General features: G+C 36.8%; 1 protein-coding gene across 8 annotated transcripts in view; it reads right to left on the reverse strand.

The window, feature by feature from the left end:
- The window catches only part of slc8a1a (solute carrier family 8 member 1a), a 50,932-nt gene extending 25,578 nt beyond the window's left edge, over window positions 1-25,354 (reverse strand). For 4 of the 8 annotated variants that reach the window (XM_077203719.1, XM_077203717.1, XM_077203716.1 and 1 more), the window contains exons 1-2: window positions 25,215-25,354; window positions 18,355-20,212 (exon numbers count right to left, since the gene is read on the reverse strand). In XM_077203719.1, coding sequence (XP_077059834.1) covers window positions 18,355-20,174 — 1,820 coding nt within the window. In that variant the 5' untranslated portion in view covers window positions 20,175-20,212; window positions 25,215-25,354. Of the gene's footprint in view, window positions 1-18,354; window positions 20,213-21,513; window positions 21,830-23,956; window positions 23,980-25,175 lie in introns of those variants that run through there. The other 4 variants (XM_077203713.1, XM_077203715.1, XM_077203714.1 and 1 more) reach the window with 4 other exon arrangements.
- Between the last annotated feature and the right edge of the window lie 1,703 nt (window positions 25,355-27,057).

Consider the following 27,057-nt stretch of genomic DNA (forward strand, 5'->3'; position numbering starts at 1 on the left):
CCTTTAATGTTTTTAAAGACAATGGATGGGGACAAGCTAAGAAAATATATTTTGAATAATTAAGAAAATGTAAATCAAGAAAATCTTAGAAAATTGAATCTAAAATATAATCTAGAAATTGAATTGGCCTAGTTACAAGAAAAAAAAAATTCTGGCATTAGCTAAATCATTGTTTACAGATATTGAATGTGAAGAACGCGAATGGCCCTCGTTTGGTATGTATGAAAACCTAGCGAATCAAGAACACATTCAATAATATTTAATTTTATAAGGCACTTAATTATTATAATTTTGACTATCCTCTCTCATGCTCTCAAGATTGTCCACCTGTCATTCTGTGCCTGCCCGTCTATATTGACTCAACAGATTGATAAACTACGACAAGAACAAAAAGGACAAATTGAGACAAAGGCCTGAGAAAGAGAGCCATTGTCTACGTACACATACTATAGATTTATGTAATATCGTAAGCTGTCTGTACACTCAGGGTTTACAGAGCCCACCCCCAGACATGCTGCACTGTGTTGTGTTATGGCTTGTTAAATGGGAAGGCCTGCGCAACAATGCCAGACATCCTGTTTACATAATTTACTAAGCCCAAACACTTTCTTTCTCTCAGGGGCTGTTCATACAAAATGCTACTTAAGTTTAAAATAAGTTGTAGAGATGGAGCAACATGCTTTTAAAGGAATAATTTCCCCCAAAATAAGTTATGTTAGAACACCCTCTGCCAGTATAGAAAACAACACAAGCAGTCTATCAATTGATTTTATGGGCCAATCCACAGCACACCATCCCCATGTTTGATGATATCCAGAGGCGCTTCATCTACTGCAGCAATGCTTACCAAATATGGAGAGTACTAATATGAAGAGTGGTGAATTTTTCCCTCATACACAAATTATTCTTATTTCTAGCTCTGTCATTTTGCACACAACACCAAACAATGATTCTTGACTAAACGAGCAGAGAATAAAAATTGCAGATTTAATAATAAAAATGGAATAAAAACCAGAAGCCTAAATGAATGAATTTTAAAAAACAATAATAAAAAAAAAAAAAACAACATAATTTACTCAACCTCATGTGTTTTTTCATAAGAAATGTTTTCTTGGCAACTAAAGAAAAATAGCAGTAAAACTGAAGTAAAAATAAATGAGCAAAATAGGAATTGAAAAATAATAATAATAAATAAATAACACATTTTTAACACTTTTTGTTGTTTTTGAAGCTTGACAGCCCCTGGTCCCCATCCACATTCTGGAAATTGTATCCTTTTGTTTTCCACAGAAGAAAGAATACATGGTCATGCATGGTTGGAACAACATGAGGTTGTATAAATGATGACAAAACTGATGAAAAGTTCCTTAAATAGCTTATATATTATACAGAGCGTCATTTGAAAATCACTGTGACACCAGCTTGCAAAAGCCAAAGACAAATTTTTTGCAGGTTATAAACGATGCCTGATGTTATTTGGTATCACCACAAATTGGTAAATAGATCTACAGGTACTAATATTATATTACACACAACATGCATACATGACACAGCATGCATTCATTTGAACTGTATGTCAGTGCAGTAAATCCATGTGATGGAAGTGATGAATAATCTACATGCAGGAAGCCAATTATATTTATTCCGATAAGGCATCAGCATGCCAGCTGAAGCGTAGATGCATTGCTTATACTGTATTTAGTCTAGTTATTCGGTTGAAAAGAAACTCCAAACAAGACAGCAGCGAGCCGCATAAATTATACAGAAAATCCAAGGTTATATAGATATTCAAGGACAAATGCAGATTTATGTAATGATGAGATGCAGATTTATGAGTTTCTTTGTTTTTGTTAAACACAAAAGAAGATATTTTGAAAAATGTGCGAAACCAAACAGTTAAAGGGCCCCATTGACTTCCATAGTAATTTTTTTTCATACTATGGAAGTAAATGGGGTCCTGCAGGTTTGGAACAACATGAGGGTGAGTAAATGATGATAGAATTTTAATTTTTAGGTGAATTCTTTAACTACAAAACAGGGTTTTTATCGTTAACCGAAACTAAAAGTAAAAAAAAAAGAAGCACTTGAAATAAAATAAACACTAACTGGAATCAAATAAAACCATTTTCAGCTTTTTGACAAGGCAACATCTTATTTCGTTGTTGGACTAATACAAAACTTGATAAAAACTATATTAAAAAATAATAATAATGACAAAAACACAACAAAATTTGTAAAAATGTAACTAAAATGAAAAAAAAAAATCTAAGAACACTGTTTCAAATCTTTGAGTTAATTGCATGTGCTTCACGCACTATGACATAAGGACACAAAGAAGCTTCCTTATAGAAGAAAGCATACAGAGCTAAAATGATCAACTACGACTACTTCTAGTGCCCCTTCTCTCATTCAGTTTGTGACTGACCCATTTAAACCTAATTTAATGCCATCAAGGCTTTCTCCACTCAAAAAGCTAATCAGCGCCAGCCAGCGCTTTTCAAATCAGAAAGCCCCTGGCTCTTGACTCTCAGATGGTGACTGTGAGCTAGAATATTCATTAGCTGTTTTTCCTCAGTCCACGACTGAAGCCATGTTACGAAGACCCATAGCTTATAAGCCAGTGTCATGTGTAGAGCCAGGACTCCTATGGGGCTCATGATGAACTCCTGCTGTGTATTGTTACCATAGCCAGGAACAGACTGTTACTTTCCCTTCCAAGATCTGTAATGGGATGGGATCCATTTTTCTGGCTGCCTTGAAGTTTCTATCTCTCTCCCTCTCTTTTCCTGTCGGTGAGTATAATAGAATGCCATCTGATCAGCATTCATTCATAGGCTGAAAGAACTGATTGAAAAATGAACAGGCGTTATAATCCAGAAGTTAGTAGAAGGGATTACACAATGCTTGTCAGACACTGGTCCAGATCTACAGCACTGTGAAAGACACGAGACAGGGTGAAAGATGAGAAAGAGACTGGGGGAATAAAGGAGGGATAGCAACACTGGATACACCATAAATGGAGCACATAGTTTTACAGAGGCAGGATGAATCTTGGCAGATGTTTTCTAAGAGACTTCATGTAATTTATTATACGGCATATATTATTAAAGAAGCTAGAGGGTCTTGGATTTATCTCCAAGGGAACACAAACCAGTGTTAATTAAAACTAATTTAATATAAAAAATAATATAAAATATAAAAATGTTAAAGATTAATAAATACTATAATAGAATATAAATAATACTAAAACAACACTGACACAAACATTGATAAAATGTATACTTTGAACACTGCTTTGGTTAACAGCATCTGGAAGATGAATTAATGTTAATGTAATATTTTATTTGAATGTAATGTTTTTACTAATGTCTACTCATTGAAAAAACACAAAGCACAAAGATAAAACTTTGGAACGGTTAACCTAAAAACCAAACTTTTATCATTATTTTCTTTCTGCTATGACATTCCGATACAATAGGACTTCCTTTTATCAGTGAAAAGAAGATCATAGGCAAAATGTGCATAATTTTGGGGAATATGAACTAATTTTATGGTACGTTTTATGCCAGTATAAACATTTACATAGTCATTTAATAGATACTATCCAAAGTGACTTACAAATGACAAAAAGCGCAAGTAATTTATCATAATTGCTCATAAATCATCTACATTCCTTGCATGGGAGCAGCTTGAATATTATGCTTAACATCTCATTTATGGTTCACAAAAGAAATAAAATTAACGAAAAAGCTTCAAAACAAAATGAGGTTGAGTTAATGATGACAATGTCATTTATGATGAAAATATAAACTACTCCTTTACAGGCTGTAAAAAATAGGCAGACTTTTTGTAAGCTGTGGGGTGAGAGAAGATAAAATCATCTGCGCTTTCATGACACACGTTCTGCTCAAGGCAAGCTGATCAGCTGTCCTTTAATTGAGTGACACGCCACTAAAGATTGAGATTAGAAATTAGAGTGTTCTTTGCGACACAAAATAAGCCTACAACACCCGGGACAAGCCATACACACTCAAATACACACATGCTAAAATGTACTACACCCTTGATATTCAGCTCATTTATCCCAATAAAAGTATATAAGATATTGGACAACATTCAGCCAGTATTAGCTATACAGAGAAAACCCAACGCATCCACTAACATTCAAAATATAACCTTGAATGTCAGTTTGTTCAATTTGCTGCCCTCTTTGTCATCAAAGCAACAGAAATAGATTTTCTGACATCGTCTGTCTGTTCTCCCTCCCGGGGCAACTACAGACGGAGACTCAGGGCCATGGGAGCAGCTGAGTTTGGGTCAGCTTCCCTTGGCAAAAGAACTATTCGCCCTGGGAATCACTGCGGGTCCAAGTAGGACCTCCACTGGAGCAAAATCCCAGCAGAGAATCTCTCAAGAACCTCATCTGAAGACAAGTATACTGCAATGATTGACTCTCACCATTCAAGGTGAATCTTGAGTTGTTTATGCATTGAATTAAAATCAGAATAGATTAACAAACTCAACACATGTTGTTTACTATATGTCTGCAGTGTTTTTAATATGCTTCAAGACAAACCATGTGTAAATTCATAAGTCAGCACCATTGCTGAGTATATTCTCCTTAAAACTGCAGTGAACCGAAGACAGTCTCAAAATCGCTGTTTGAAATCGCTGGTGTTTCTGACGTCACAAACTACCTTGTAACCAATCAGGATAATGTGTGATCGTCAACAAGTGAATCTTTGAGCTGGTGTGAGTGAGTGGAGGCAATTTATACTAAATGAGGCAAGGGTGTAGAGTTACATTCAAGCTATTTTAAGGCATGAAGCACTTTTTCCAAGGAAAAATCTTTTAAAGGAACACTCCACCGTTTTTTGAAATAGGGCTTATTCACCGTCTTTCCTACATTTAGATAGGTGGACAAACACATTTTTGTCTCAGTGAATGCATTGTTTTAGTTTGGCAGCGCCACCGCTAGCTTAGCTTAGCACAATGAATGGAATCCTTTGTTGCCAGATAGCATGCCGTGAGTAAAAGTGATAAAATAAATAAATAAAATAAACGAATTACTTCTTGAGGCCTGCGTATTCACAACGAGTACAAATAGCAATGCAGATTAAGACTAGGCGATTTCCTAAGCAGATACTGACTTGGGACTGTATTGGGGGGAAGCACAGGCGAAGCACTGCAACTTGGGTGCAGAGATATCATGCAACACCTGAAAGCCCACAACTTCCGTCAACATACCAGCGTGAATAGTTGCTGGCTATTTTTCCTACAGTAGACATGGTGAATGGCGATGAACATGACGGATTTTGTGAGAGACGAAGAGGGTGACTTCTCCGACAGTCAAGATCCAGAACCATACCTCTATGAAACAGAGTTTTCAGAAGAGGAGCTGCATGCTTTGAATATAGAACGACAGGAGGAGGTTGCGATCACTTAACAGACTGAGGACGTGAGGATGAGAGCCAAAACGAACTGGTGGTGTGAGTGTATGTCCTTTGCTTGTTCTCACAACCTTTTGCTATGCAGGCAATTACCATGTTTGCTGTAACTGTAGCTGTAACTGCTCAAACTCAACACAATCCAAAAGCGAAGATACTCGGTGCAGGTCACGCCAGTATGTTAACGGATTTCAGGTGTTGCGTGATATCTCTGCGACCAAGTAGCAGTGCTTCGCCTTCACCCCAATATAGTCCCAAGTCAATATCTGCTTAGGAAATCACCTAGTCTTAATCTGCAATGCTATTTGTACTTGTGAAATGCAGGCCACAAAAAGTAATTCATTTGCTTTTTTTTTAATTGTTATCACTTTTGCTCACGACATGCTATCTGGCAACAAAGGATTCCATTCATTATGCTAAGCTAAGCTAGCGGTGGCGCTGCCAAATTAAAACAATGCATGCACTGAGACAAAAATGCATTTGCCCACCTATCTAAATGTAGGAAAGACAGTGAATAAGCCCTATTTCAAGTGTTCCTTTAAATATGTAATTTTGATGATCAAAGATTAGTTTTAAGGATTCAAATTATCGACCAAAGGGGGATTTTAAATTATGATATGTAATCCAAATCTATTTCGACTGAAACCAATACATAAAAATACAATACAAATATAATAAATCAAATAAAAAAGGGTAACCACAACGGCAAGTAAAACAGTAACTTTAAACATCAACATTACAAGAAGTCCACATGCAACATTCTTGACAACATCAAACTTGGCACAAAAGTACTCAAATATAAATGTGATGCACTGAATAAGCAGCTCCCCAAATCTGGCACATACTTTTGTCAAACCCTTTTCATATCCCATCTGTCTGAGTAGAAAGAAAGAAATCAGTGTGTGTACAAGTTTTGAAGTCTATAATCTTCTCCAGGCAAATTTTTTTCCATCAGGTTTATACAGTGCTCTTGACAGCTGTGAAATGCCTAGCGTGCTTTAGAAAGAACTTCTGCCTGTGTTTGCTTGGGGGCAAACAGACAGCAGGAAAAGAGTGTCAGGCGAAATGTCATGCTCTGCACTGCTGTAATCAACTGATGGAGATGACAGAGCATCATACTGTGAAAATGGACCTCAGTTTTGATGAAACACGCACCTGCAAAAATCCTTTGGACAAGACAAATTATTTGGTTAAATAGCACCAATCCATCCAGATCTCTCTTGCAACTTACAAATTTGAACACAAAAACACTCTGTAGAAGCATCACAAACAAGGGCTTCCACACTTTTTGATCAATTAATTTCCATGGCTTTTCCTGTCGTTCATGATCACTGAATAAGAATTTCAAGTTGCAGTCTTGAGAACTCATAAGTTTAAATGATTATACTAGTAAACAAAATGCCTCCAATTAAACGGTTTCTTATTAGCTTGTGGCCATGTTTTATTCTACTAGCATTCACAAAAAGCAATATCCAACCAATGACATATTTCTGAGCTGAGCATAACTAGAAAAATGGATATTCACTATAAAAATTTGACATTTTAAAGAGGTCCTATTATGCTTTTTTACATTTTCAACTTTCTTTAGTACGTAATGTTGCTGTTATGTAAGATAATGTAACTAATTTGAAAAATTAAGTGTTATTTGAACACTCAAGCATGAAAACCTATTCTAGTAGACCCCCAAAACAACATCAAGACTTTAAAAAAGGGCATAATATGTCCCCTTTAAGACTTTTTAAAGAAAATATGCTATACATTTTAACTAAATTTTAAGACAAACTTCTGATATTTCAAGGTTTTTCATAACCATGGGAATCTTGCTAAGCAAAGAAAATGGTGTGGGTGTTCAATACAGTCAATATTTGAGATACGGAATCATTTTGGACATGAAGTTACTTGTTTATTTACTGGCGTCTTAACATGCTCCATTTCCTGTAACACAATCTTTCCATCTTTCCTACTTTTATCCTAACAGCTAAAATGGGAGTGGAGTAGTTTGTTGTATTACGATAAAAGGCCAAGCTCTACATAAAATCCAGTGTCTCGTATGCACTCTGGTATAGAACATCACAGATGAATCAGCAGTGACATTAATCTTCATCTGATTACTCCTGGCATGAAGGCGACAGAAATATGTATGACTCATGAATTGTTATCATTTCCAGGCAGTTTAATATTTCTAAGGTGTGCAAAAGTGTCATGACCTTGCTACCTTATTTAACCTGTGGAGTCCCAATGGCTTTTGTAATCGGAACCCTGTCATTTTGTAAATCCTGAAATCTCGAGCTATATTCTTTGAGCTGTATGCCCAGTGCAGTGATTATTTTAAAATCACATGTTTTGCTGAATCACATTATGTACATCAGATCTTCATATATAACAGAAACACAAATACCCAACCCAGTGTGACCAAGACAGGTGGACAGATGGCTTATTTCAAAACCAGGTTACATTCCTAATCCTCTTCTTTTTGTCTACCACGTTCACCCTAATCTGTCCGATGGCTTAAGAAATGCAAAATATTGTTATTTCTCGCTTACAAATCTAGGCCTGACAGTGGAATTAAACCAAAGCATTTGGAAAAGATACATGAGCAAAAAAAAAAAGATTTAAATGAAGCATAGATGTCAACTACTTTCAGGGAACAGGTGGTAAGAGAAAGCTCATGAACAGCCAAGTTGATTTATAAGGGCAAAGAGTGAACATTTTCTTTGTAAGGAAAAACCTTTCAAAACTAGATTGGAATAAAAAGAAGATGGATGAAAAGCCAGCATACGTTTCAACCAAGCCTGGCACTAATGTCATCCATCCATTAACCAGTGGAGAATATAATTCCATCTCCATTCTGTCACTTCTGATGGAATGTTGTCATTCCCGTGTGGAAAATATGGAAAAGTTCCTTAACAACTTAATGCATTAAAAAATCCCCTGTCACATACATCAGAGCCTGACAACAGTCAGCCGTGGGATTTAGTCAGAAGTAATTTATTTTCCGGCCTAAGGGACACTGTAGAGCAGCCGCTGCACTGGCTTCTAATAGGAATTTACAAATGTGATTATTTTTGCCAGCTTTTTTTTTTTTTTTGTGAGGGGGGAAGACATAAGTATATTATCATATTTCTCAAAATCCTCAAAATCGTTCTGGGGTGCGTTTCCCAAAGCCAAGTATGGTCGCATGTTCCGTCGTTACCAATAGAGTTCAATGGAAATTGCGATGATAGTTGGCCAACGATGCTTTTGGGAAACATCAGGAGTGTCAGAGTGTCCACTATTGTTGGATACCATTTATAGACCCATGGAGTTAATATTCTAAAGGACTTGTGTAAAATTTTATATATAGGCCAATTTTATGTAAAAGCGTATTTGCTTTGAAAAGCCTTTGAACAGGTGATTTCAGTTTTAATAAGAGGAACCATTATTTTAACTATGGATTTTAACTAACATTTTAGAAAAGTAGATTCAAAATGTTTAATGTAAGAGCAAAAGCACAAAAAATTAATCAAGGCATGTTCATCACAATATTTGTCACAAAAAAATCATTAAGAAAAAATGATATATTAAATTAGCAATTCTGGACCAATGTAATAACAAATATTAATTGTTAAAAATATTTACCTTTGTTTTTTAAATTATTTTATACATTAAATTGTTAAAAAATGATAATAATAAACAAACAAATGCTGTTCTTTTGAACTTTCCAGTCATCAAGGGAATCCATAAAAACCTGTTGAATGGTAGTGTACAAATACTGAATGCAATTGAAAGGCCCAAATGAGCAGTTAAACTTAATAAAAAATGATTGCAAATATATTATTAATATTTGATATATTGCCAAGCCCTACTGCAGTATTTGCCTCCATTTCATGGTACTTAATTTTACTAAAGGACACAATAGATTTGAACCAGCCTTGAGAAAACTCCCAAACAGAGGTAAGCAGCTCAAGCCATTAAAAGGGAGATTTGTCTGGAAAAATCCATTTCCCTCTTGAATTCTTACTGCTAAGTTGATGTTGTCCAAGGACAAAACTGGCCTAGAACAGATCAGGAGAGACATTGAGGAAGCAGAATGGAAATAACAGCACTTCAGAAAACAAGACCTATTCCTGGATACACTTGAGAGGGTATTATTTTGGACTACTTAAATGCAATCTGTGCTCCTCTACAACAAACTGGCAAGGTCTGTGATGAGGATGGCGACAGTGACAATAACGAGAGATGATAATTAAAGCCACACATCTTCCCCCACCCCTCCGAGAAATGCATTAAAAGAATATCAGGCAGGAAGCCTGACAGCCGCTGAGCGAATCAGTATAAAACACAATCTGTCATTCAGAGAGCTGATGAGAGGATGATAAAGGTATGTGTACCACAGCTTCAGTCATATTTCCCGAATAATCCTCACTGCAGGATGGTTTTCAGGTTTTGAAGTTAAAAGAGTGAAGCAGAAAAAAGGGTGAGCCATTTTATTTTGTAATAATGGGAGTCAACAAATTTAACAAGAATTTGAAGTGGCAGATCTGCTGCTGTGCGTCCAGCATTGAGAAGCTACTTCAAAATCTTGCAAAGATGCAAGCTACGGTATAATATTAAGTAATTAGATACTGCCAGGCTACCCTTTTTAAAAATATATATTTTAAAGTTTGTCACTTACACACACTTACAAAGGTAGTGAAATGTGCAAATGTATATTGTATATATATTGTTATTACACACTTATACAGTACTGGTCAAAAGTTTGGAAAGAAACAATTTTTTTATGTTTGTGAAAGAAGTCCCTTATGCTCAATCTCATCAAGCCTGCATTTATTTGATCAAAATTACAGAAAAATAGTAATATTGGTAAATATTTTTAAAATTAAAAATAACGTTTTTCTATTTAATATACTTTAAAAAATAATTTATTTCTGTGATGCAAAAGCATCATTACTCCAGTCATTGTCACATGATCCTTCAGAAATCATTCTAATAACTGAACTCAGTTATTATCAATGTTGGAAACAGTTGTGCTGCTTAATAATTTTTGGAACTTGTGATACTTTTTCAGGATTCATTAATGAATAAAAATCTAAAAATAACAGCACTTATTCAATATAAATCTTTTCGAAAAATATAAATCTTTACTATCACTTTTTATCAATTCAACACATGCTTAATAAAAGTATGAATTTCTTTAAAAAAAGAAAGAAAAAAAATTACGGACCCCAAACTTTTGAACAGTAGTGTATTGTTACAAAAGATTTATATTTTAAAATAAATGCTGTTTTTCTTTTTTCCCTTTTTTTATTCATTAAAGGATCCTGAAAAAATTATCACAGGTTATAAACAAATATTAAGCAGCACAACGGTTTCTAACATCGATAATAAATCAGCATATTAGAATGATTTGTGACACATGTGACACTGACTGTAATGGCTGATGAAAATTCAGCTTTGCATCACAGAAATAAATTATATTTTAAAGTATATTAAAAAAGAAAACCCTTATTTTAAATCGTAAAAACAATTCACAATATAACTGTTTTTTCTGGGTTTTTTTATCAAATAAATGAAGGCTTGATGAGCATAAAAGACTTTTCAAAAACATTTTAAAAAGTAATGTTTTTAAACTGTTGACCGGTACTGTATACATGCAGATTAAAATTAATTATAGTTCTGATAAGGGAAAAAGGCTGATAAGCAAAAAAAATAAAAAAATAAATTGAGCATTTAAAAAAAAAGGGAAAAAAACAGTGATTAACAGCATGTAAATAACATATTTTGCTATAATATTAATGATAAACAGTTAAAAATTTCTCTCAAATGAATAAACTTGAATATATTTGCACTAAATAAAACTACACTGATTTAAAAACAACTGAGCTATACATTCACACTAATGAAAACGTAGTTCGCTACATTAGCACTGCTACTTTTAGTTTGTTACTCCCCAACACTGTGTGGGTGCCATTTGATTTGCTGTGTGAAGGTTCTAGGACATATCTCAGAGCCAGAGAGCAGATCCCGGCCTCTGCACGCAATGAAATAAAGGTTACGGCGGATTGTTCTCCTCTCCTTCCACATATATTTAATTTTAGCCAGTTTTTCTTCTCTACAGTAAAACATAGCTGTCTGTCATTGTGATCCATTTTTCCATGGTTTGTAGGAAGATATTTCCCATCTTCCTGCCTGCCCGCGTGTTGCTGTTAGGCTGAAGTCATGGAAAATGAGAGAGACTGAAGGGGGAAAGAGAGAGATGGGTGGGGGGGGGGGGGGGGGGGGGGGGGGTTGAAAGCATGTATGGAACTTCTTGAAGTCATTTTTCAGGTTGAAAGCTGGTCTGACTATAAGAATAATTGAACCATAACCTGTCAGGAAAATAATTTTCAGACCCAAAAATGTTTCTATGCCGACAACAGCATATCTGAACGAATGTGGGCCAAATAACTGTTAACATTTTCTTCGACTCCGTCCTCACAATGAAATTCTGCAGAGATTTTCCACAGCTCTAATTTTAAGCACCATATTTGTTATCATACGTGAAGGGGAATAGTGATAGAGTGATATATAGCGGCCTGGCTGCAATCCGTCTGCTGTTAATTACAAATTGTATATGCACTGTGTGTATTTTTGTAATGAATTCTTGGTAAATATTGCAGAATTTTTACAATTAAAGCAGAACTAAGTAACTTTTTTACCTTAACCGAACAGCTTTGGAGTCATTGTAATTTTGATATTACTGATTTCGTGTTGAATGGTGGTCGTGTCGCATCACCCTGGTGCCTATGAGCCGCAAAACCACCCTTGCAACTTTGGGCCGGCGGGCCGCCGGCCTCAGTGTTAGGAAGTATTGTGTGATATCAGGTCTCGCGAGGTAACAAATTGCTTTACGGCACTGCACACGCACACGCCCCCATCCAGGACACGGCTAGCTATAAGAACAACTATCGTCCCATGTCAAAGCTGGCATATAAGAAGCAGAAAGCTAGAAAAGCATTGTCGGAGGAACAGAGAAAGAGGAAATGGCAGACTGACCGAGTGAGGAGTCAGACACGAGTAAACATCGGACCTGCGTTTTCAGAATGGCGAAAAAAACGAAGAAACCGCGTTCGGAAGAGTCTAGAAAAAGGTAACGAGAATCTGACAGCACGAGGAACCGGACAAGAGTCCAACTCGCTCACTCTTTCACTGTTAAAGTTGATTCCTGCGATTATCATGAGAACAGTTGTCAATATCTCACATAATTATCAGGACATAAATAAGCCTACATGTTGTAAATAGTGTAAATGAGCGCAATTTGCAAACTATTATGATAAATTGCAATAATCATGTCTAACAACATCATAACGGACATTGTTACGAAATCAGGGCTCTCAAGTGTCACGCATTGAGCGTGACAGTCACTCATTTCGGTCTTTTGTCAAGCTCTCCCGCCACACATTGTATTTCTCACGCCCGAAAACTATTTGTAATATATTTAATATGCCAAAACTCTGGCCGCGCCGCTCTCACTGTGGAACCGGCAGGAATCAAGCACGTCTCCTCTGGTGTTGTTCGTTGAGCTACACAATAGCCAATCAGAAAATAGCACTATTGTATTTGGGTAAGATTTAACGCAACAACCAATGACAAAAATGTATCTGTCGGCTGGATGTCACTCTTGCCTGTCTTCAAAACTTGAGAGCCCTGCGAAATAATGCGACGTACATGATACACTTTATTGGTGTCATCTGGCATTTAGGCTCAGGTAAGCCTAATGCAGTAGGCTACTTTATTATTATGAAGTGCAGAAGCCGTGAGTGCAGATACGCTCTGCGTGAGTGGTGTTTACGACAGTAACGTTAAATATAAGTACTCTACAGCGACTCTAGGGATCGCTGTTTGACAAAAACAGAAATCCTGCATAGTGCCGCTTTAAAATAAATATAAATCATATAAATAAAAATTCCTACTTTTTAAAGACAGGGTCCACTGAAGAGGCCAATAAGATTTATTGCTACATGTCACTATCATTACTAGCATCAGCAGTTTAGAAAAAAACACTAAAGGGACCCGCAAAGTATGTGCTACATGTTATGCGGACAAAGAAATTTTAAAGGTGCAATAGGTGACCTGGGAAATGCCAACTTTAGCCTGCTAGCATTGAAAGCATAATCCCTGCAAATCACCATCCAAAGCCACGCCTCCTCCAAAACAAATGAACTCACACAGACCAGAAGCGAGATGACCAGAGACAACGTTATTACATCATGTGTCATTCACCGGTGAGACACTTTACACTACAGTACTACAACAATAACGGTCGCAAATAACTTTTTAAAAACAGATTTAGTTGCAGCGGTTGTGTAGCTAGCAAAACTTATCCGTGTTTAATAATGTTTCTTGCATGCCAGGGTTTCCACGATGAGAGTCTGCTTGTTCAATGAAGATCCTTTGCCAGTGCCACTTGTAGTTGTCAGAAAGAAAGTTAGGTTGTTGCTGTTTGCCTGCACAGCGTACGTGAACGCTGATGACGAATAAATGAATGAACTAAACTAAACAGGCTGAAGTAATGCTCAGAGATTCACCAAGATCCTTTAAGAACAAACTCGCCTTTAAGGGACACCGAGGGTTATTCTGACGGTGGATGGCTCTCTGTGAGCCAACTGCTGATTCATGTCATCAAACCAGAAAAAAAAGCACATTTTCCATATTTAATAAAATTTTCATGACCTCCCTTAAGTGGAAGAGCATTTGCGCCAGTACGGCATCATAAACATTTAATGCATTAATGCCATGAATATCACGTTATGTAAAGCTACAAAACCCGACCTCCACTGTATTTCCCCATGAAGGCCACATATTTAAAATACTTAATTGTAAACCTATCATTAAGATGTTTCAGAAAAAAGGCTGATCTGCTGATGAAAATTTCTAAAACACACGTACAACACAAAGTCACAATCATACGGCAGGCACGGAAGCCTCTGTATAGTCTGTAATAATCTGAATTAGTCATAGATGATCATAAGATAATAACTGGCCAAAGGGGGCTACCTAATATGATATATATTCCCAGAAGAGATGGGAGCAGTGATTTAATGGTGCACTGCTGCTGACTCTATCTTTGCCTTGTGCAACGAGTCACATGAAATCAACTGACAGCCTGTTTGTCTGGGCAGCTCTGAGCTAGCAGAAGACTCTAGCGACAGAAGTGTTCCCTCTCCTTCTTTCGACTGGGGTGGGGGTGGAGGGGTGGGGGTGTGTTGGGCAAGCTCCAAAAACATAACGATAAACCCGGGAGCATCTTTCCTTCTCTTCTAGAATCAGGACATAGTTCTTGAGACCAATAAAAAGAGAGAAACATAGTCTCCAAAAATGATTCTGTGCCTTGTTCAGTTTAGTTAACTAAAATAAACTAATGCAACACAATTGCCAATGACATCATGCAATACATTTTAATTTGTAAATTGGGTGCGTATCTAATCCATTCACATTGTGACACAGTGAGTAGTTTTTTTTTTCTTTCCATAACTGGATGTACAGATACAACACACAGCATTTATTTTTGTATAACGGCGGAAAAATGTACCAAGATGAATAATGATATTATCAGAGAAGCATTATGTTATTTTCATTGCATCTAGTCAGCTAAATTTAAGTTTGTACAATACTACAAAATCCATAAGTAATTATTAAAAATAACAGGTATTTTTTTACAAGGTTTAATTTAATTGCATTACAAAGTTTACCTCAATTAAGTAAGTTAATTGAACATAATTTTTTTTAATGTAAAAGGACAAGGAATGGGGGGGGGGGGGGGGGCAACCTCTTTCTACTTCCGTTTTCCTCAACTCATCAGTTGCACCCACATGTCTGTTTCAGAGTGCTCATATGAGATGAACTGCCCAAGGTTCACTGTCAGTGTGTCACATGACCACTGAACAAGTCATCTACTTAGCCAGAGGCAAGAACTCTGGCAACTGTGCATGAGGGCACATGGACATAATGTGTCCTTATAACAAAGGTCATGTCGCAGTGTCTTATTGAAGACCCTAACTAAGCATTTGACTGTAAAATTTAATGGACTTAAGGTGCTGGAAGCGGGAAGGCCACACTTTAAAAATCCTTATTACCTGACAGACATCACGGAAATATATGTAACAGCCTTGAGCTCAGTAAAAAAACTCAAAATATGTGAAAGGCAGTAGACGGGAAAAATTGAATCGATCAATAGACTTTTTTAGCCAATCAAAAAACTAACCAATTCAAAACAATCTCTGCCTGTGAATAAAGAAAAATAATTTGGGGGATTTCAAAATAATTGTAGTGTTTTTCTGACTATTTTGAGAGCTTACACGAATATAAATACTATATGGAATTTTCCAACTAGTATTGATGGAAATTCCCTCCCCCTAGAGATTTTGTTCCCTCTATGTACAGTGTTAATGTGAAGTCCAGTCTCACATAAGCCAAGAAAAACATGCCTAACATACTATTTCTGTGTTCTTTGTCTTTTCCACCATACCCCCCCCCCCCCCAACCCCCTTTTCCCATGTCGAAATTTAATTCTTACTCTTTTAACAAGATCACTGGCAATACAATCATTTTTGCTTGTTATTCTGCGTATTAAAGAAATGTAAAAAAAAAAAAAAAACTACACTATGCTACTAAATAAGGACATAGCCCTAAAGTGCCGCCAGATTAACATTTAAAACTTATTCATTACTCTGCATGAAAAAACCCTAAGAGGACACAGATGGATTGCTCATGTCTTTGACAGCCCCCCATCAGGAAGAAACACTCAATGCTAATACATCATTAACAGGGATCCAGATTCAAACTAGTGTTTATAGTGCTAAATTCTAGTGTTTTTAAGACTGGTTTGTGCCAATGTGATTAGAGGCCAGTTATAGATTTACTCTAATGATAACCAGAGCAAATAAGAGAAAACAAGGCTACTTCAGTGTACTCAAAAAATTGACTACCAAGACTGAGATGTCTTAGGGTCCTAATTCATCTCACTTCTTTATTGACATTCTTAGTGCCAAATCTATGATATGATTTTTTGGCTTTCAAAATAGGATGCACTAAATCATTTTTCATCTGGTCTATTTCAACCTCTAAAAACAAATCATTTATTTTATTGCCAGACTTTCCTTTTGCAAAAGAATCCAAATGGTTGATCCCATCTTAATTACGAGTAAAGGACACTGCTTTGACGTAGCACCATATCAAATCATCCAGTTGTCTCCAAATAGGATTCAGGATCCAGAGTCGAGATGCCCATATATGGAACTCCATCTGTAGGCATAGCCAGAAAAGCGTGGTCTAGGTTGCTTACTTCAAAGTAATGCGTTTAACTCTGTTTACATTTGTTCATGTCTTCCCATAAATCAGCTTAAAATAAGCACAAGTAAGGGAGCTTTTCCATTTCAAGATCTTGGAGCAAATTCAGGGCTGTTTATCTTTGACTGAGTAAATCTGTTATCATTATATCCTCCCTGTCATGGAAAATATCTGGGGTTCAGGCCACCTTGTCAAGTATGTGATCATACCAATAAATGATCTGAGGCTGAGTGCCAGAAGTGTCAGAAAAGGACAAGATTGGTGAGGAGAGCCTGTTCTCTGCCAGAAGCCCTAGCGATTGAGCTCAAGCTCAAATCGTGCATTGCAACGGTTATGGAAATGTAATTAGTAACCCAAATGAGCAGTTCTGGAACTCCAAGACATTTTGTGGCATGCCTCTACACAGATTAAGCAGATCCGACTCGTGGAAAGCTTCTACTTAGCTCATTCACTCCAAACCAGATGCTTTTTCATTCAGTTCAGACTTCAAGGAACACATTTGTCAAAGCCTTTATTGTGTGTCAAAGGTCTGTTATGGGAGGAACTTAATCACCTCAAGCAATAAAAGTATCTCTTACTCTCTTCTGATCCAGCTAAATAGTTTTGCATGCTACTCTAAGAACATTAGGCCCAAATTCGAGGTGGAAATGCATGTAACTGCTAGGAGTTATCGATAAAATAATGATATACTGTATCAGACCATATTAATGCACTTCCTTAAATCACACTTTTGATGAATACAATGGGTACAACAATGTCAAAGCCACTGTTTAAGCAGTACTGGGAGATTTGGGAGTAGACGCTGTATGAAAAACTATTTATTAATGTGAGATTCTGAAATAAACTGAGCAAAATGGAAAAATAAAAGTGAGCACAGCTTTTGGGAAATGAGAGTGTGAAAAGAAAGCAAAAGGAGGGCTGCAAAAAGGAGGGCTGGTTCATTTTTTTCTGGAAAATGAACCAGAAAAAAAAACTTACAGCAACTTACAGCCAACAGATATATCAAGGGAGGAAACATATTGTGGGCTAATAAAGAACAAAGACTGAGGAAATAAAATCATCTGGATGACTTGGAGACTTTGGAGATTAATTTATAATTTTTAATTAAACTATTTAGGGCTCAACGGTAAAGATTTTTTCAGCATGTGGTCAGGCCATAAGATGTTACATTTTCTTTCCATAGGAAATTTATAATAATAGATAGACATTCTACATTTTAGAATTATACAGGAAATTACCATCGGCCAGATCATTTACCTATTTGATGTTTAAAAATTGGACAAGCAGAATTTAGAAAACCAAATGTTTAACTTATGAAGTCATAAAATCCATTTACACAATTAAAAAATGCAAGAGATAGAGCTAATTCAGTAGGACAAGTGCCAGTTCGGGCACCTGGCCCAAAACTGACTCAAGGCAAGTGGGCCATCCTTATTGTTGAACACTAACTAGGGTTTTCGACTATACAAGATAATCTTGATTCCCCTTTTGAATTAGGAAATAAGAACTGCCATGTGCCATCCATGATATTGTTTGCCATTTTGCACCACAATGCAATACATTCTAACTGAATAGTTAAAAGAAAAAAAAATGCACTTACGAAATCTCATCGTTCTGGAACTCCAAGACGCCATGAGTATCTTCAAAGTCCTCTCCTCCACCTTTTGCTGTGCCTTCAGTTGTTTTATAGGGGATTACCACTACTCCACGGGCTCCAGAGGTACGTGCCACCTTCACCTCCATCGTACCAACGCTTTCACTGACATGAACCATTGGTTCCTCAAATGTGAAGATGCCAGCATGGTCATCATCAAAGATAGTCACAGTAGCTGTTGAAGGAAGGCCAAGACCAGCTAATGTGTCCACATGACTAGCGCCTGGGTTCCCATTGTCGGTTCCTTCAGATATGACTTTGACGTTGCTGAGATGAACCAGAAAGTGTTCGTCTTCTTCAAAAATGTCATCGTCAATGATGTCCACTCTTATCTCCTTTTCAGTTTCACCTGGTTTGAAGAATATAACACCCTCTGTGAACTGGTAATCAGATCCTGCATTGGCAGTGCCGTCCTCAGTACGGTACTCCACCGACACCGTGCTGGTTAAGTCGCCGCCACGTCGTACCACATTCAAAGCCACAGTTCCGCAGTTCTCAAGACACTGATATGTGCCAGGGTCAAAAAAAATTTTGGACGAAATATCATTATCTGAGACTTCTGAGCGAAGTTCATGGATGCCAAGTGCTTTTCTGGCTTGGTCCGCAGCATGTTTTTTTAGTATATTACCCGCACCAGTCATAAGTCTAGTGGCCTGGCAGCGATAGAAAGCACGACTCTTCTGCTGCTGGCTGAGGACGTGGTAGTTGGCAAGCTCAACAAGCTGCTCCATCTCTTTTTCCGGATGTTTCTGTTTCAGTTCCTTCAATATCCTTACCATTTCTCTTCTGGCCTCATCCTCATCCATGTCTTTATCTTCAATATCCACCGTTCCGTCTAAGAACTCCTCAGCGTGAGAGTTAAGCATCCCACCGTCCATTTCGATATCCGCCTTTGACTGGAGCTCCGGCTCACCTTCGGTCTCGATGATCATTCCCCTTTGTTTTCCGACTCTGTAACGTTTGTACACATACTTGTAGAAAAGAAGTCTGCGGTCTGCAACCCAAGCAAAAAGGACACAAATTGGAAAGAAAAAGAGAGTAAGCAGTCCCTCCCAGACTTCCACAATACCAGGGGAAATCACCGCCAAGATCAGATAAAGCCACGTATATGCAAAGATACTCCAAGTGGCGGTGACAAAAAACACCCGCAGATGCTTGACCTTCCGATGCTCCCCTTCTGGTATCACAGAGACACAGAGACCGATGATGACAAACATATTAAAAGCAGCACTTCCTACAATGGTGTTTGGGCCCAGCTCGCCTGCGTTAAAGTTGTGTCCACACACTTCTACCACAGAGAGCAGAATCTCTGGGGCTGATGAACCCAGAGCCATGAGAGTAAGATTCGAGACTGTTTCATTCCAAATACGAACAGTAGTGGTTGTGGTTTCTCCGTTTGGCTTCTTGATGGTGATCTCTTTCTCCTGGGATGTGATGACCTCAATGGAAGCCATAAAGCGGTCTGCAATGATGGATACCCCCAGGAACATGTAGAACAAACCAACAAAGTACACAGTGGCTCTGGCTAACTTATCCCCAAAAGACGGGTTGTTTGGCATCCACATTGGCAAGATCACTCCCTCTTTGCACTCAAAACTACCACCACATGTGTCGTGTGAAGAGGTTTCATTAGGAGAAGTATCTACATCTAAGCTTGTTTTAGAGCCACCTGCAGTAGCTGGCATAAGCTCATTGGAGAAAACTAAGAGGAAGATGATGAGGTTTAGAGCCAGAGAAAAACAGTACGAAGTCCCAGATTGGCCCATGTTCCTAGTGAGGTATATTGTTCCTGCTCTCCCGTAGCCTGTGAGGGAAGAAAAAGTGTGGAGAATTGTTAAGAATGACACAACAGCAAAATGGTTGACCAGAACTCAAGAAACGAAACAACAGTTAGTTCTGATGCTCAAATTTGATTGGCTGAGTAACGTTCAGAGAGAGCTGATATTTACAGTTTACAGTAACGGCACTGGGCAGTTTCACCATTTGAGTAGCCGCTGAGTTCACAGGTAGCCACTACCGCTGGCAGGTAGCTAACCGTTGTCACTCAACTCCACTTATATGTTCCAGATCGTTTTTTTAGACTGCGAACTGCTTAGTGACACCAATGTTGGATCTAACCGTTTTCTTTGGTGGAGAAGAAATATACAAACTAATAGATACATTTTTGTCTGAAATATATTACAAAACTGTATAATAAAACCAATAAGGTGTTCACAGTTGTGCTTTAGTGCTGAATATCAGTGCAGCTGTGATTAAGTGTGGACTGTACTGTACCTTGTGTGATTTTTTATTTATTTAAAAGAGTAGTAAGAAAAGAGTGTCTGTTAATTAATTGATTAATTAATTAATTAATTGATTAATTAATTAATTAATTAATTAATTAATTCCAAAGTTGATGACTTGGTTGATGAAGCTTGATAATGGTGTAGACAGGCAGATAATGTTGCATGCATACCAGAATCATTCAAACAACACACACAATATTATAAAACAGCTTTTTTGCATCAAATAGAAACACAAAAAAATAATAAAAAGATGTTTAATTATATGCAAATTAATCATTTATCTTATAATAACCCCACTAGGAAGAAAAAAACAGATCTCTGAGCATGGTCAAGATGGTCTGTTGGCTATTATGCCATTTTTAGGTCAGACTGGGAGACCAGGTTGCTGACCAGCTAAACCACCTGAACACCAGTTTGGCCAGGATGTGGGACGATCTCAAACCAGTACACCATCTTAGGCTGGTTATTTTTTCAGAAAGTAAATAACAACAAAAAAGAAACAAGGTTTTCGTGTCATATGTGCAATAAACTGCAGAAAGAGCTTTAGTAAAATAGAGGAGGGTTTCTGAATGGAAAGCTGTGCAAAAGATCTGATTAAATGGATTTGAACTAAACGCTCTAGAGTCTAGATGTGACATCTCAACTCTGTGCTCTCAATAAAATAAAATAAAACAACTAGCCTACAATGAATTTATATTCTCCCTAGTCACCCATAATATGCTACTATAATCCATGGCCAATACATTTACTATATTTATACACCTGCAGACAGTCTGAAAAATAGTAAACATCGTAAAGTCTAAAATACATGAAGATGTACCTTTTAAAACGAAATGCTGTGGTAAGATGTGAAAGCCGCCACATGTAGATACAGCTGTGGTAGTGACGCTCGGAGATTCCGACTAAACAACCCCAGTCAACCGGACCGTTTATCGGCAGCGCTCATTTGCAAAGTAACGCGACCGTTCACTCTCATCCTCCTGGAGTTGAATCATTCCGGTAACGAGAGCTGTGTGTGAGACACGCGATTCATTTAGAGCTGCACATGGAGAGAGCGCGGAGTTGAGTTCTAGGCTACTTTTACTAGTGCTGCAAGCATATTTTCCGATTTCCGTACAGATTCGAAATTTCTGACCGGAGGAGGGGAAACTGAGTTCGGATGGCTGGAAAGTGCAGTGGCTTCGTGCCAGACCTCCATGAGCTGATAACAATGAGAGCACACACAACTCAATACTACTCAATCTATATGATAGAAGATAAGTCAGAAATTACATTTTCCATTAAGAAGTAACATTTGTCCCCTTGATGGGATTTTCAGAGGCATGTTTACATTTCTGATGGCATATTTTAACATTCTAGTTGATTAATTAAGCTAACATAAATTCGATATTTAAATTATTATAGCCTTCTGAGCATTAGCCTACATATCAAATTAAATCAACATTTAATAAATAATTAGGCCTAAAATAAAACAACCTGCTTAACAATTAAAAGCCTTCAATTAAAATCAACATTTTATTCACATTTTCTGAAGTAAGAACAGTGTTAGTTGATAGGGTGTTGCTATATGGTTGCTAAGGTACTGTAGGTGGTCACTAGGACGTTCAAGTCGGTTGCTTAGGTATGTTATATATATATATATATATATTTAAATTCAGCTATAGCTGCCAAGGAAACACTTCTCTTGAACACACAAGTTTAACTTGATGTAGGCCTAGCTGCTCAAGAAACTAAAACTTTAGGCCTACTTGCTACCAATAGCCTATGATAAAATTCAGCAATTGATTGCACATTAATTCATTTCCTCAAAAAATCAGTATAGAAAATGGTGCAGTAAATAAAATCATGAGTAAAGATTATCTTATTAATCAAGTAAAGTTTCACGTCCAATCACAAAGTGTCAAATTCTGTAAATATATTAGGTTATCTTAGTATTATAAATTTTAGTAGCCTATTATAAATAATTTCTGTATTATAAATAATTTGCTGTGTTGCTGATCATATTAATCATTGTGCATTTTCAAGGCTACAATATTTACTTTGGGATGCATGTGCATTCAACAGAAATGTAGGCTATCAGTTCGGAGCCATGCTATGCAGCTCCCTGTCTGTGTTTGTCACTTAACTACTGTGGAAAAGACACGTTTTTGCCCTATTTTGAGTCAGTGTTATGCCATACCAGGTCAAAATTTCCAGTGACGTGATCTCTGTCGTGATGTGTCTCCCTGCGTTAGACCAATATGACCTGAAGGGGCCTCCATTAATTTGAATCATGTTTCTTATTGTGCCTTGCCGATGGCTCCCTAGACGGAAACAATGCAGACGCAAAGCAATGGAAATGCAAATATGCATGTATACAGTATAGAGGTTGTCTTGCATACTCGTACACAGTGCAATCTGTGTCTAATTGGTTTTAGGAGTTGACTTATGGTTGAATTTTGGGGTAAATGCACACATGCAAGAGGTGGGAAAGAAAAAAGTAACATCCTGCATCATCCAAAATGTCTTAAGCGAAAAAGAGAATTGATGTATACCAGCTGAATCACTATGAATTTGAACCATGTGTCATATGAATCCATTTTATTTTAAGTCACCATAAAATCAAAATGGACAATCTTTTTGCAGTGTTTGTAAGAATTCTTAGCTCCATTTAACACATTTTACAATGCTTTAATTCATTTTCTCAAAAAAAAGAAAAATCAGTATAGAAAATGGAGTAAAGATCATGAGTAAAGATTATCTTTTCACAATTCACATCCAATTACAAAGTGTCAAATTCTGTAAATATATTAGGTTATCTTATATTATAATTTTAGTAGCCTATTATAGCCTATTGTTTTAGTTATTTTCTTAGTATTATCATTTTAGTAGCCTATACAGTAGTGAAGAAAAAACTACCGCAACTTCTATTTCATGCCAACTTAAAAGCTTTACCTAAATAGCATTTCCCAGAAGTCTACATAAGAACAATTCATTACATGTATACAGAAAGATGCCAATAAAATGATTATTCTGCATTTCACATGGTCTTTCAGCCTCAAAATGTGTCCTACGCAGAAGCAAACACAAAATGTCCGAATGCAGCTTGCCGTGAACTTTACATCTTGAGGCTTTTGGTGTTGTGGGCTGCTTTCACCTATAGCTCCACAGCTGTGAGACGAGGAGGGGAGGCCTTGAGACAGAGTGAGCTCACCGTTGACTCAGTGAGGGGTGTTATTCTCTCTGTAAGATGACTATTTGTGCTTGCAGCTCCACAGGCATACCTGAATCTTATGCCTGACCTCCTGGCATACAATACCTGTCCACCGTAAAACAAATAAATAAATAAGCAACAGTATGTTGTCACTTGCTCATGGGCAGTCTGTCAATGTATTGTAGTCATGTCATGGAAGAGCTACACTTTTCCTAACTCTCTCACCTCATTGACATGAGGTCAGAACTGGCATGTATGAGCTATTTACTGGGCTGAAAGTCTGAGAGTAAGTTTTGGAAGAAATTCCTTGAATCTATACATCAGCTGGGATGATGATGCATCATGCTGTTTTTTTCTTTTCTCACTCACTTTTCCTCTGTTTGCCTTGGCTAAGCAACTCGCTGGCCCTTACATGGAAAATCAGCTCGAATGAAGTTCGAATCACACCATAAAAACACTCTAACCGCTAAAACAATATAACTTTTTTTGCCACAAATGGTGCCAATGTCGAGTAAAGTGAGAAAATTAATCAGCTGTATATATATATATATATATAGTATGTAGTATATAGTATATATTATCCTTGTAAGTTTTTTAAAAAGACAACTGGTTAATATTTCAATTTCTTGGTAAAACTATACCTTATCTTCAGATTCTATTCCTCATATTTGCATTTTTGGAGGTTAATGTGAGGAATAATCTAATTCTGTAGAAACAAATTTTCTTTAGGCACCTTTGATAAACCTCTGACGGTAAATTTTCCACTGAAATAAAACTTAAAAGACACCTGATTTACATTAATGAGCATCAGATTATCGTCTTATAATTTGATCCAAACCACACATTATATTCCAGTTCCAAATAAAGTTATCGGCCAGCTTGCAAGTAACATGTTATTTACAAAAAGCCAGATTTTGCTCTCATTTAGCACTTGGAAACTGTTAAATTGAATTTTGCTTCCAAGTAATAAGCAAAAATTATGTTGCATTATTTTATTTTATTTTTTCAAATAATTCTACAAGAAACGTTATATTAATGGCATCTGAAAATGTCTGCTTCCTTTTTGTTTTTAAAACAGTTGTTTACTTAATGACGTAGCATACGCATTCAGAAATTTGATAATTTAGAACATTTTACACAGCAACAATCAAAATAAACAATTATGATCCCACTGCAAATGATGCCAAATAGAGAAACTTATTAATTCATGCAAATTATGTCACCTTAACGTCCGTTAAGCCATCTCATTCATCCAATAAAATAATGGCTTAGAATGCAACTCTGCCTACCTAGAGATCCCTGAAGCAATCAATCCTATATGGACTCACCTCCGTATTCCCTGCGGTGCTGTGAGAGACTGTCAGGGAGAGGAGCGGTGGCCGATAACCTGTCTAAATTTAACAGAAACAGGCATTGTTTCTGGCTTGGTGGGCCCAGTGAGCGCCTCTAAACATGGACAGCATAGTTGGGTTGTTGCTTATCGTTCTCCTCTCCCTCAGCCACTTCCATACAAGGCTGTGCTCGGAGCCTGTCACTTGCTACCCTGTCTGTGAAGCTCTGCTATCTGCCAGCTTCTTGTCCTTAACAGACACGTGCAAGATAAAGGGGCTCCGCTGGCAGGTAGCTTTCTTCTCCCCCTGCGCGTGTGGCCATACTGTATGTGTCTGTGAGCGAGTGTGTGTTTGCAAGAAGCTGGCTTACATAAACTGGCTTACATTCAGTGTTATTTTAGTATCATTGAGATTCTATTACAGTTTTTATTATTAGTTTGTATTATATATTTTCCTCTTTTCATTTAAATCTTAGTTCAATGTTTAGTCATTTTGTTTTTTTTTTGTCATATTTAGTTTTGTATTTTTAATTGACTTTATAGTTTATATAAATTTGTATTTGTTTAGTTCAAATGAAACTTAGTTCCTTGTCAACTAGCTGAAATAAAATGTTAAATAGATATTTTTTTCAGTTAAAGTGTATTTTATTTCAAGTAACTAAGGTTTTAGTTTTAGTTAACTATAATAACCCTGCTTACATCCTTCAGTTGGAACAAGAGCAGATGAAGCTCACAATAGGCAAATACATTATGAAATGAGACAGCTGGGCTTCCTACAAAAGTCATTGGTTGCACTTTATTTCGATGGTTCACTTTAGACATTCTACAAACTACAGTAAAAGTAACTTTGCTGTAGTAAATTGTTGTTTGTTTAACTTAAAAATGTAAATTATCTGGTTGCCTTAAAAATTTGAGTTCACTGAAATAAAAAATTTAGTTAATACAATGATGGAGATTGGTTTAATAAATAGAAACTCAAAATATTATGTTATCTGAACCACATTAACTATCCAAGTTGATTGGACAAAAGATAAAAAGTTGTGATAAATCATAAAAATAATAGTTTACAGTGTACATGTCAACTAACTCTCCTTATAGTAGACTGTCTTCTTAATACCGGCTAACATTTTATTAATATCTGCTAGCATTTTTATTTTGATGCCCCTCCAACAGACATTCTTAACTTTACAACTACATGTCGACACTAACCCTAACATCTAACCCTAACCTTACAGTCTACTAAGACTCTAATGAGAGCTAGTTGACATGTAGTTGCAAAGTTACTTAATAGAATGTCTAAAGTGGACCATAGAAATAAAGTGTAACCAATCATTATTACCATCACTACATTTGGTATCGAAATATAGCCTACATCCTGCCTCCAAATCAGTGTATTAATACATTCAACGTGCTGTGGCATGAGTTTAGTTGCATAAGTGCAAAGTGATATAACACATTTGGCCACTATAGACGTATTGCATTTTGACATCTGTCTAAATGGGCTCTATGAGAAGGGCATGAAAGCACATAGACTTGCAAGCCCATGAATCATGACCGTGTTTGGCTAAAATGCAACATCCTATAAACATCAACGGAGCAATGGCTACATTTCATTATGCCACAAATGCAGGAAAAGCATCATGTATTTGACTTCATATTCTCTGGTTTTGAATTTGTTAAGGGATTTTGTCAGTGTCTTTAATGCTATTCCTGCCCTTTATCATAATCAAGTGAGGCAAGTACAACTTAGGCAAGTACTTTGTTGCTTATCTTATCACGACTTGCTGACATTTTGAATTCAGTAAATATTTCTCCTCAATGTTATTTATTTACATTTTGAC

This window comes from Siphateles boraxobius, unplaced genomic scaffold, assembly GCF_051911475.1.
Source record: "Siphateles boraxobius isolate OS27281-9 unplaced genomic scaffold, OSU_SipBor_1 5, whole genome shotgun sequence".
Lineage (NCBI taxonomy): Eukaryota > Metazoa > Chordata > Actinopteri > Cypriniformes > Leuciscidae > Siphateles > Siphateles boraxobius.